Source organism: Melanaphis sacchari, unplaced genomic scaffold (genome assembly GCF_002803265.2).
Source record: "Melanaphis sacchari strain LSU unplaced genomic scaffold, SCAv2.0 Contig0_pilon_pilon, whole genome shotgun sequence".
NCBI classification, from domain to species: Eukaryota; Metazoa; Arthropoda; class Insecta; order Hemiptera; family Aphididae; genus Melanaphis; species Melanaphis sacchari.
The window spans coordinates 18929238-18942263 of record NW_020270366.1 but is presented as its reverse complement, the minus strand read 5'-3'; the positions used below and the strand labels follow the sequence as shown (position 1 = coordinate 18942263).

General features: G+C 22.7%; 1 protein-coding gene across 2 annotated transcripts in view; it reads left to right on the top strand.

Moving 5' to 3' along the window:
- LOC112591463 (protein eva-1 homolog C) overlaps window positions 1-13026 on the top strand; it is a 226458-nt gene that overhangs the window by 181645 nt on the left and 31787 nt on the right. For both annotated transcript variants that reach the window (XM_025335311.1, XM_025335303.1), the window contains exon 3: window positions 12743-12875. In XM_025335311.1, the coding sequence (XP_025191096.1) occupies window positions 12743-12875 (133 nt within the window). The remainder of the gene's footprint in view (window positions 1-12742; window positions 12876-13026) is intronic.

Here is a 13026-nt window from a genome sequence, read left to right as displayed (position 1 = left end):
ATAAATAATATTACCCATATTATTATCAATAATAACGTATAATAAATACTACCGATACTAAATATTTTTATTTTTTTTTTTTTTTTTGAGTAATATTCTGTCGCTTTACACTTTATGAACGTCAAATAATACTCAACGAAAATTAATTGTCTCAAGAGCCATAATAAATTATTTGCAAAAATCAAAAAAGAACAGCATGAAAAATTTTTACTATTTAGAGTTAATAACTATAAATATTACTAATAAAATCAAAAAGAAGAGTAGATTCGTTTTTTTGTAAATACCATAACAATTTACAGAAATACAAAGAATATATATCAAGAAAATTTTTAAATTAAATTATTAAATACAAATTATACTATTGACAAAACTATAAATTTTAATATTATAATAAATATTTATGAAAATTTGTTTTGATTCAAAATTAAATTTCGTAATATATCTTTATTAAATTCTAAAACAATTATGCTAAACTATCCTGATCATTAATCATGATATAATTTAAACTCAACAATATATTAATTACTCAATATTTACTATATTTTATCGATGTATTTTTAGAGTTAAAGTTAAAAACTATTAGTTCAATAAAGGCTTGCCTTATATTATTTGTATACAATTCTCTATTTATACACTTTAACTAAATTAAAAATATTGGGACATAAAAAATATTATGCACTTATTTAATATTTATTTCGTAGGAAAAAAAATTACCTGCCATAATTCACAACGTGGTTTATTATTTAAATAATAATCTGTAAACCACATTCAAGGTATAGACGCTTTTTTACATTTACACATTTTTCAGTATCCTATCTTAAAATATGGTAAACCAAAAATTAATTAATTTTATTATTGTAATAAATATGTTTTCCTACCTACTATTTCCGTTATCATTCCATTATCACAAATAAATAATATTTTTTCGAATCTGCTAAGTAAAATAATGTAATATTTTAACGAGGTATCCAAATGATTAGTTTATTAAATTCATTATTAATTTGTTATTATATATCAAATTAAACAATATCATCATAGTTGTAGTTACTTCAAAGTCTGATTACAGCAAAAATATGCTTTGTGAACTATTCCTAAACATTTTCACCTCATATCTAGTTTAATAATAAATGTATTAATAAAACGCATGAACAATTTTTACGCTGTTAAAACTTAAATTTTATAAGTAGTTATCATGGACTATTAAGACTTACTACTCATAAATAAATAGTAATTAATTTGACAATCATAGCAAACACGCCCACGAATTCTTTTTAAAAGCATGGATTTTCACCATTGATTTAATAATGCATGTAGATTGTAAAATATAGATAAGCAATGACGTAAAAGAAATTCACTACCATATACATTTTAAATTGTTGATATCTGTTTGAGCATTTTATCCGATATGAGTTGATATTGAAGGAAGAAATTATTAACCCATATGCTAAGATAATTTATTTAAACCGCATGATTTAATATTTAAAAACAAATAAGTAAACACAAATCAATAGTGATAAATCTATTTTTTTATTTTTTTTTTGAATAAAAATTAACAATATTTTTATGAACTAGTATTACGATAGTTGAATTATAATATTAGTCAAGCTTAAATCAAAAGTATCTACTCTACATACAGATACATCGGTACATGTATATGTCTTGTTTCTACTGAATATAGTTGACATAAAAATGTCGATGTCAATTTGGTATTAGATATGAGGAGGCGAGGATTAAACTGTAGGTAAGTTTTTTAACCCGTGTAAAAAATAAATGACATCGATGAACAAACTATTAACCAACGTTAGTTATATAATTTACATCGAATTATTTTTATCGTCAATACATTTATTATACAGCGGGCTATACCTAATATTACTAATAGATCACAAGCCACCGCGATTCCGATAACGTTCATATAATCGCTAATTTCCGGGAACCGGTCCCCACCAGTTGACGCACACACTCACGCACACGTGAACGCACCAATAACGTCATGGTAACACTCTCGGTGTCGGACAAATTAACAAAATGGCCCCCAGCCATAAAACATATTATACATGTCAATGTATGTATTATTAACGTAACCACATAATAAATATTTTGCATTGATTATTGATAATGTCTTCAGTTATTTGTTATTGCAATTTTTTTAATAAAAGTTCTTGTTTATGACTATTGACCTAGATATAAAAATAAATAAATATTTGTAACTTGAGTGATAATCTGAAACGTAACCCGTAGTTATATTTTGAAAGAACTAAATTTTAGAATTTTAGTAATAAACATTAGTAGAATATAAATAAATTTGTTTAGATACGTTTGAAAGCCTAAAGTATCACAAAGTTAATTAATCTACATTAATATGATAATATAAAAAAATTAAAATTTAATAAAATAGAAAAATTCAAAACAATATATTTATCAATAGACAATAGAAATAATAACAATATGTTAAATTATATTAAGATATATTATAATAGATAATTAAGTTTAAACAATATATGTTGTTGTTTATCATACTGAAATTATATTGAACATTGGTGATATTTAAAATTATTTGTTTTTGATGATGAATAATGAAGTTTTTAAAAAATATTATAGGTTGATATTATAAATCCACATTATATTTCCCGTTTTATGAATATCATGTTTAAATTTTAAAATACTTACATAATAATATAAAATAATTTCGATATATTATACAATTTAAGACTGAACGAATAATTCGCTATTAATAATAAACAATAATTATTATGATGAATAACATCTAATAAATTTAAAATTGGTTAATTATATTTTAAAATGTTAAATTAATATTATAATGATTCTTATATTAATTTAGGTAATTCAATAATTGTGGTATATTTCTACATTATTTTTAATGGCTTGGCTTTTCTACCTCATACTGTATATATATATATATTTTATAAATATATAATACGGTTCAAATTTCCGGAAAAAGGCACTTGGCGATTATCCAGATTAAACCATGCAAGTAAACCGTATTATTTCAAAATATGACCAAGCTATGATATCAAGATGTTCTCATTAATCTTTCGACAAATGTAGACAAATTAACATTTTTTTTTTTCATATGTGCGATAATGTGCTATAACAGTATTAAAATATATGTAAACAGTTTTCCGGGTAGGAAGAATGCTCTAAAAGTTGCATACGGTACCTCAATTTAATGCAGATCAACACATATGGTACTTTATATATGTCATTTTTAGAATTTCCCAGTAGATTTCTAGAAAGTTATAAAATTATGAAAAACCACAAAAAATATATAACATTCACGGCAAGCAAGTTAAAAAAAAAAATTGAATATTTCATTTTAATTTAGAAAATAATAAAATTGGACGTTGTGAGTTATATTTATCAATAATCTCTTTTAATATTAGTAAAATTTTAGTGAAATTAGTATTAACATTTTTTTTTTTTTTTATGACCATAAATTATTGAATTTTTTTTTTGACAAAATATATTAGTTTTACAAATTAAAACGTTCTTATCAATTATAATTTTATTTATTTGTATTTGTTTATATTTATTTTTAAATTGTATATTAACGCTTCATCTCAAAAATGATACCACTATAACAATAAATAATATCAAGAAAAAAAAAATTAATGTTTAGTTTTAATTTTTAATTAATAATTATAATTCTCACATCGATTTGTTCGAATAAATCTGAAATTATTTATAAGCATTTAACATTTGTAAAATACCGTGTAAACACTAAATTATTTTATTTCAAGGTAAATGAAGCATTATAATTTCAAATACTAAATCTTGGTAATTATATCAGTCCGTTTTGTATATTCATTTACTATAATTACTGCAATTACATTTAATACCTGTTCCTAAATTTATTTAATTGAATGAATTAAATAAACAATAAAAAAAATGTTATATTTTTATCTATATTTACTGTTTATTAGATACATATATATATATATATATATATATAGTCAAGTGTATTTAAATTGATATGTGAGATGTAAATATGTTTAGGTATGTAAGACTAAACAAAAAAATACGAGAAGCTGATGAAGTAAATCGAAATTTTGAAGATTGGACAAGGTAGTATCTTAGTAGCCAATAGCTCCTAAAAAAAAAAAATGAAGAAGAAGAATGTATTTATATATTAACAGCTATAAATTAACGTAAATAAATGATAATAATTATCGTCTAATTCATAAAAATTAAGCAATAAATCATAATCTATATTATTTATAAGAATAACATTACCTATTAACTTAAATAATATATCATAGATGTATATTGTATAAATAAATATTATGTTATATTATAATACAAAATTATTGATTTAATACTTAATAAGAGAACTATAGACTGTAATAGAGTGTTTAAACTTACAATTTTTTTTTCATTTATAATTATCAATTAGGTAATCATAATATTAAAAAAAAAAACTATTTAAATAGTATATATTCTAAGTTTTCATTATTGAATAAGGAACGACAGGATAGGTTTCTTAAAAATTTGAAAACACTAACTAAGATTTGATACATAATTTCATTATTTTTTCTATAATTATTAAATTCAACTAATAATCTAAGTTACAGTTTCCGTTACATTACATTTTGAAATGTTCACAAATACTAACTACAGTAGGTATTTAATTATGAATAAATGTATTTAATTTATTTCAGTTGTTCTATTGTTTACCATGACAGATTAATGCATATTTAAAAGAAGCCATTTACCGCTGTTGTATTATTTAATTAATTATCTATATATGAATATAAGTGATAAATTTAATAAGTTAATGTATTATTTTACTTATTTATATACCAATTCACTTAAATTTTTAATAAATTTCGAACTTTTTTTCTACTATATTTCATATAATATAAAGTGCTAAATAAATAAATCAAATTAAATTAAGTTTTTGACGTAGAAACTTAAACAATATAAAATACCTACATAGTTTAACCACACCAAGTCCAATATAATATAAACGTCTATGTATTATTCCATAATTTTTGTTGACACATTTATAGTTTTAATTACGCGTTAACTAAATGTTTTAGAATGGATAACTCACTGTCCAGACATTTTCAGTCTGTAATAAGTATGTAAAGAAAATAAATTTTAATGACATCATAATAAGAATCGTTCTTATAGACACTATATTTTTGATAATAGATTTTTGTAAAATTTAAAAACAAAAACTTATTGAATCGAAAAATACGTATTAATACGTCATAGTCACTTCTTAAAGCAAATAGGAAAATATTTTATATCGTTACATAATTATATATAACATTACATAATATGAATTAGAACTATTAAGTTGTAACACAGCAAATAAATTACAATGTTAAAAATTATATAATTGTGTTTTATAACAATTACGAAACGTATATGTATAATTATTAAACGCTATAATTTATAAAAAAAATTACTAATAGGTATCAAATAAACTATTATCATGACATATATTATTGACTATAATTAGATAAATTGTAATATAATTATAAAACATATATTAAGTAAACTATTTATAGTTTTAAGTTAATAAACATAAGGAGTATCTAATCTAAAACCGTAGATAGTAATTTATCAATAAATTAATAAAATCAAATATTTAAAAAATTATTTTTTAATTATATTTTACCATTACAAGTTATTTATTTTCCAAAACTACATTTTTTTAAATATTTATTTTTTTATTTTTTCAATTTTTTTACAGCTTTTATTATTACCTTGACAATTACTGTCGTAAAATATAAGACGTGTATTCAACTTAAAATCGATGAAATGAAACAATGGGATATAAACGATGCAAGTAAAAATTAAATTTTATGTTTAAAGAAATTATTTAAATTATTTCACGAGATATAAATAAAATACTTTACATTAACGTGTATATATACTATACAGAGTGATATTCCAAATATGCTCTCTTATTTTTACCCTCCATTCAAATTTTAATTATTAAAATTTTTAATTAAGCTTAATAATCTTATTTTAAAATAAATTTATTTTTCATGTTAATTAAGTAGTGACCTATGATGATACAAACTTCTTTATTTTAGTTAGAATTTTTTAGTTGTTAATTATTATCGGAAAATTTTATTAAAAATAACCACATACTAAAGTTGAAATTTGAAAAAATTATTTCTTAATTATTATAAAACTTATAATAATAAGTTAGGAGTATAAACAAATAGATCTGAGGTTATTATGGATTGAATACTTTATTGGTTAATGTTATTTTATTTACAATTATTTAAGATTATAAAATAATGCTCAAGTATAATAATTATTTTTTCTTCTAGAATTAATATATTATAAACTTTTACTCTTAGTACATACATTTAAGTAACTCAAAAACTAATGGTTCAAATATTGATTTATGTACATCTATAATTTTCAATAAAAAGTATGGTTCTCGTGAAAAAAAAATAAGAAGTCCTTTACCTAATTGACATATAAACAGTGGTGTAACAACCGAGGTGAATTACGATGCCTAATATTGAGGTCTACGACTCAAAAGAGGCCCCATAATAGGTATAAAATGTGAGGGTATTTTAAACGCAAAATAATCAAATCAAATTTGTTATCATTTAAAATTTTCAACATTGTAAATGGGTGATATTGAGAGGATAATGACATTGATGTGTGGCGTTACGCAGTCCTCATATCAAAGTAATAACAAAGTAGGTATTAAGTTAAGTATTATAATACTTAATACTAAGTAGTAAATATATTACTACAGTCATTACTAACTAAATTATAGTCTAAAATATTATGTAAACATTTTGAAAATAACAGTCCGATAAACGATAAATACCATATGGATTATTGCGTGAGGGTGCAGCACCTATTATCCATATTCTTGATAAATTTTTTTATTGATAATAATATATCAAAAAATACTAGACAATCATTGATGCTGCTTTCAATATACAAATATATATATATATATAATAGTGACATTGTTACGGGCTGCGAAATTATTTTTTTAATATTATCAAATAGTTATTGATATTTTTGTCTTAATCATATAATATGAAAGTATAAAATATAGTTATTTTAATTTTTTACACAAAAAAAAACTGTATGTACCCTAAAATATTAATGTGTGAGTGAATGGGTTTTCTTTTCTATGATTAAAAAAAGTAGTTTGAATATTTTTTAAAAGTTTATGATAATATAATGTATATGTCGCATCCACATAGTGAAATCACTCATTTCATGAACTGGATATCTAGATAGTGAAATTCGTCCAGATCGTGAATTTTGAAGAAAATACATTATATGGACATCCATTTCATGAAACGGACATCCATTTTATGAAACGGACATCCATTTCATGAAATGGACAATACCTACATCGTGTACTTTGTGTAATTATTATTTTATTATATAATGGTTCATAAACTATCATTATACATTTATATGTATATTATATTTTAATAAAAATATTTTTATTTTATTTTTCACGATTGATTATGACACTGAGTGTTACCTATTTATTATGAAATAATAAATAGGTATACGTATTAACTGCAAACACAATAGTAACTGTGTTATACTCAAACACTCACTAAATGTTATTTTTTGAACAACTTAGGAATTACATAGGTATCCGTCAACTGTCATCCAAATATCCGATAAAGAAACATTCATATGATATCGGATGTGAAATTACCGAAATTAAATTTGATATCTCTCTAATAACCTCATATAATATAGATCATGGATAAAGCATTATTATCTTTATTGGTATTGAAAAGTATGCTTTGTAACAGTCAATGTCATTATCAATCGTGAAAAATAAAATAAAAATATTTTTGTTAAAATATAATTATTTATATAATAAAATATAATATACGTATAAATGTATAATGATAGTTTATGAATCATTATATAATAAAAGAATAATTACACAAAGTATACGATATAGGTATTGTCCATTTCATGAAATGGATGTCCGTTTCATAAAATGGATGTCCATATAATGTATTTTCGTCAAAATTCACGATCTGGACGAATTTCACTATCTGGATATCCAGTTCATAAAATGAGTGGTTTCACGATGTGGATGCGACATATTTATGTCCTCTGCGTAAGTCATACAGTAACACAATAGCAGTACCTTAGGCTAAAGCATAATAAAGTTAAATAAAAAAAATTGAATTTATTTATTCTTTCATCAATAATGTTATAGTAATAGATTACTATGAAAATAGTTGTCATTTTGATTTATCTGACATAGTGATATGTATATACATATAATACAGGTTTTAGATTATAAATGAATATTTATAAATATGTTAAGGGTGAGTAGTGTAAAAATATTAAATGTGAGTCAGGGAAAAATGGTTCAAATTATTTCAAGAACTTACCTAACAAATAACAGTAATAACAGTTTTTAAAACAAATAACAAATCTACAACTGAGAAAATATCCATTTAAAAAAACTATTCAAGAAATTCGACGGGACAAAATCATTTACCAAATATTGCTTTGTAAAACATCGAAAAAAAAAGTAAATAACCTAGGGTATGGATTAAACCATTTATCAGTTTGCTGAAGCCAAAACAAGAAAAGTTAATTTAATTAGTTAAATAATTATACTAATAATATTTAATGATCAATATTGTAATATCAATTTAATAACTATGAAAATATTAATATTTATAACATTGTATTCATTATAGTAAATATTCAATACTCATAAGCATATACTAACTTTATATAACAAAACTGCTTATGCTTATGTTTATAGGAAAAAAAATTGTAATATCTATTGTACTTATTTGATAACCTTTACAGAACGAAAATATTGGACTTAAGATTTTTTACATAAATACACAATATAGTTTTTCAATTTTTGTCGAATAAGTAATTTTAGGTTTCATTTAGTTATTATTCTATTAACGGGTTTTTTTTAAAAAAATGTTCTCAATAATTATTATTGTTAATTATTATAAATATTATTAAAATTTCATATAACATGTACCGTTTACACATTATTATTCTTTTGAAAAAAAAAAAAAATAATAAATAATTTACCTCAAACACTTCAATAACTGTAAGGCCCTAGACTTACCTTATCATTGGGGGCCCCAAGATCCTAGTTTTGTCACTACGTAGAAATCTAAGTATTTGAAATAATATATTCTATAAGCATACTTAAAATTAATTAATTAAATACATTCATTGTTTAAATTATAATATTGATTAAACTACGAGTATTATACAACAAGTAAAGTTATCATTCTTGATGAATCACTTATCACTTTTACAAGTATAATATGTTATGCCAAAGGGTTAGAGAAATATTACATCGAATGAGTGATATCGTTGTATACTCGTATACCCCATTTATTCCTGTATTGCGATTTCCAATTTGTGAATTAAATATTAATAACTATTTAAAATGTATCATCCATTTTCGCCATGTCTAACTCTTTCATTTCAGCCATTTAACAAACAGATTTATTAACAAAGTACTATAATTGATATTACTATTTATCTGCGTATAACTAACTGATCATCTACGCAAAAAATAAATAAATATATTCTTGCAAATTTAGCTAACCAAACACCTAAGTTTGTGTTAACCTCATTTTTAAAATTAATAAGCACTGTTATTATTCTAAACAGATTGACAATTTATAGCACAACATTAAATATTAAAAACAAATACAAACTTATTTCAGATGTTATCCCAGAATACTCGATTTTAAAATTCAAGTTCTTTTTTTCACATTACAATATTTTATTTTTTTTAGCAGACTGAGATTTATTTCAACACTTTGACTTTTGGATTTTTCTAATTATATCCCTCGAAATTCTTACTAGACGCATAATTGTTAAGAGTTTTGATGTCTATGTGTGTGTGCAATCTATCGTAAGTACAATATACATTGTATATCTATTATCAAACATAAAAAAGTATCAATAGGCACATTTTTTATAATTAAATGTAAAAATGTAATATTGATATTTTAGTGTAATAATCCAATCACAAAAATTTAAAAAATTTAATATTTGATTTTTGCATATAGCACATATATATATTTATTACCTATAATATTTACAATAATCACAAATATAATGACCACAATAAGCATTTAGAGTACTAAAAACGTTTAATACTTAAAAACTATAGTTATAAATTTCTGAATTATAATAAAAAAAAAATAATAATAATAATTCTTCCTTAAAATATAGGCTGTTAATTTTACCATTTGATTGCAATTTGTCAATAATTATACTACCTTATACTTATAAAAACTATACCTACAGATAATATCAAAAAACCACCTTTCTAAAAAACAAAATTTAGCTTAAAATAATTATATTTTGTATTACAAGTTCAAACAAATGTCTAGGTCAGTGTTCTAACTTGTTAGACACTACCGACCAGTCATATAAAAATGTTATAAGACAAAGACCGCACCTTTTTTATCACCTTTCCATCACCATCATAATGCCTAAAAACAATAAAATGTGTCTATATTTAATTTTTTATGAAAAATTATGTTTAAATATATTTTCAATTACTTTATTTATAATAACATTTACTATATTAAAAATTGAATAGTTAAAAATAAATTATTTAGTACCACGTATTAATGACTTAGGTAACACATAATTCAAGATAAATCATTTAGAGGCTTAAAATACTTTTTTTTTTATTGAACTTGAGCTCGGCAACTAGGGCCATTAGCTGTTGTAGGAGTTATGAACTATGGTAGGGTTAAGTTTGGTACGGTAGGTTTTTTTTACGATTGGTACGGTTGATAACAGACACATGTGTGTGTGGCAAGGTTTTTAATCACTATGAATCCGGGTGGTCACCCATCTGGGAGCTAGTAGCTGTGGCCGTTACTTATTTCCAGTCGCATTTCGAGACTAGTTTTATTAAAGCCAGGTTATGCAGCCAATGCACCACGTCAAGCCACTTAAACACGTTTATAATTTAAAAAAATGAGTAATCAACTATAATAAAAAAAAAAATCAAATAAATTCCTAACTTCTCACAAAGTAAAAATAAAGAAAGAAGAAAAGCAAAATGTTCTTTACTTATTCAACATGGCTTTCCGGTCAAATAAAAATAAAAATTTGAATAATTCCCATAAAATAAAATAAACTTAAAAACTGAGTTAAAACATTTTGGATTTAAAAAAATATCGTTACAATGTACAAATGCTATATAATACTCAAAATGTTTTTATTATAAAATAAATTACATTTTGTTAAAAAAAATATATTTATTCTTTTTTATTATTAAAATTTTCTATTAATAATTTTTCTATACAACTGCCAGTGTTGAAAATAGAGCCAAAATATGAATGGATGTTTTCGATAAAAGCAAATCTATGCGTAGACACCGTAGACATTGTGAAATTGTAAATAAGAAATGGAATGATTTTAATGACCGACGCTTTATGTAGCAATTACAAACAAATAAATAAAATTAAAACAATTTCATTTTTAGATTATTAACATATTTACATAATGGTTGAAATAGAAATATATGTTTAAGATATTACTAAGCTAAACTAAAACTAACCTAACTTAGAATTGAAGTAGTGTTGTTTGGACACCCCCTTCTATCAAGCCGTCCAGTCTTGTAAATTATTAACCATATTACTTATTGTATAGCATAATACAGATTATATAATATATTTATTTTTTTTAAAGAATAAAAAAAAAAAAAAAGATATTACTAAAATATGTTTTAAATACTATATACAATGTGCAATGGTATAATATTATAATACAATTTTTGATTTAAAATACTGTATTTATATCATTCAACACAAACTCCCTTTTTTATTTAAAAATAAACAATTTAATAACATTTTATTTTTTTTATCAACTAATTTCTAATTTACTTACTAGAAATTAGCATAATATTTAAATTTGTATAAATAATGAGAAATGAGAATATATAAGAAATTTTTACGTATCCATCATTTTTAATTAAAAATGAATAAATGACGTGTAATTTAATCCTTCCCATAATATTATTATATTAATACCTTATTAATGTACCTACTATAAGTACCATCCTTACTTGTTTATCTAGGTTTGTCTAGTATTATTTAAAAAATAAAAAAAATATTCAAAACGATTTTATAAAAATAATTTAAATAAATATTTTAAAACGTGTCTTATTCATCATAAACTATTTATATTTATTTTACTATTAAACTTTTAAACTTTAATTCAATACTATAGGACATTGGTCAGCAAAATCCGGCCCGCGAAGGAAAAATAATTGGACTACAAAAAATATATTTTTTAATAATACTGATTTTCCACATATAATAATATATATTTTATCTATTTTATAATATATTTAGTGATTCCGATGGTGTTTATCGTTTATTACTATTTATAATAATAGTTGCAATAACACAATAATTATTAACTAATATCTGAGTTTTTAGTTTTTACTAGACCTCGACATTTTTTTTTGTTTGATTTTCTAGATCTCCATAAAATGTAATTGCCGACCCCTGATATAGGACTTCTATTACTTACGAATAAATATAAATCATAAGATTACACTGTAATGCCAATACAATCTTAAATATGTTGAACAATTATTTTAGCTTGGCATTATTTTAAATTCAAAACAATGTTCTAAATTCTGTCAAATACAAAACACCATTTTATATTGACTTTTGCTGTTATAATTATTTCAATTATGATATAAAGGTGATTTATTATTATGTTTTTATAGTATTCACTGCTACAGACTGTGGTAGAGGCGTGCCAGAAAAAACAGCAATGCAGAGTTCAGCCATCTGTGGGTAAATACGATCCTTGTCCAGGCCACCCAAAGTTCATCCAAGTCGATTATAAATGTCGACCATGTAAGTAATTTTCAACTACATTATAACACTAAACTATAACTCAATTACTTCCATTCTACCGCCGGTCAAATCCGACAGAACTCAATTGCAAGTAGTCCTAGTAATTTGCAGGAAGTGCATTTTACACAATCTAAAAGAAACTTTTTTTATT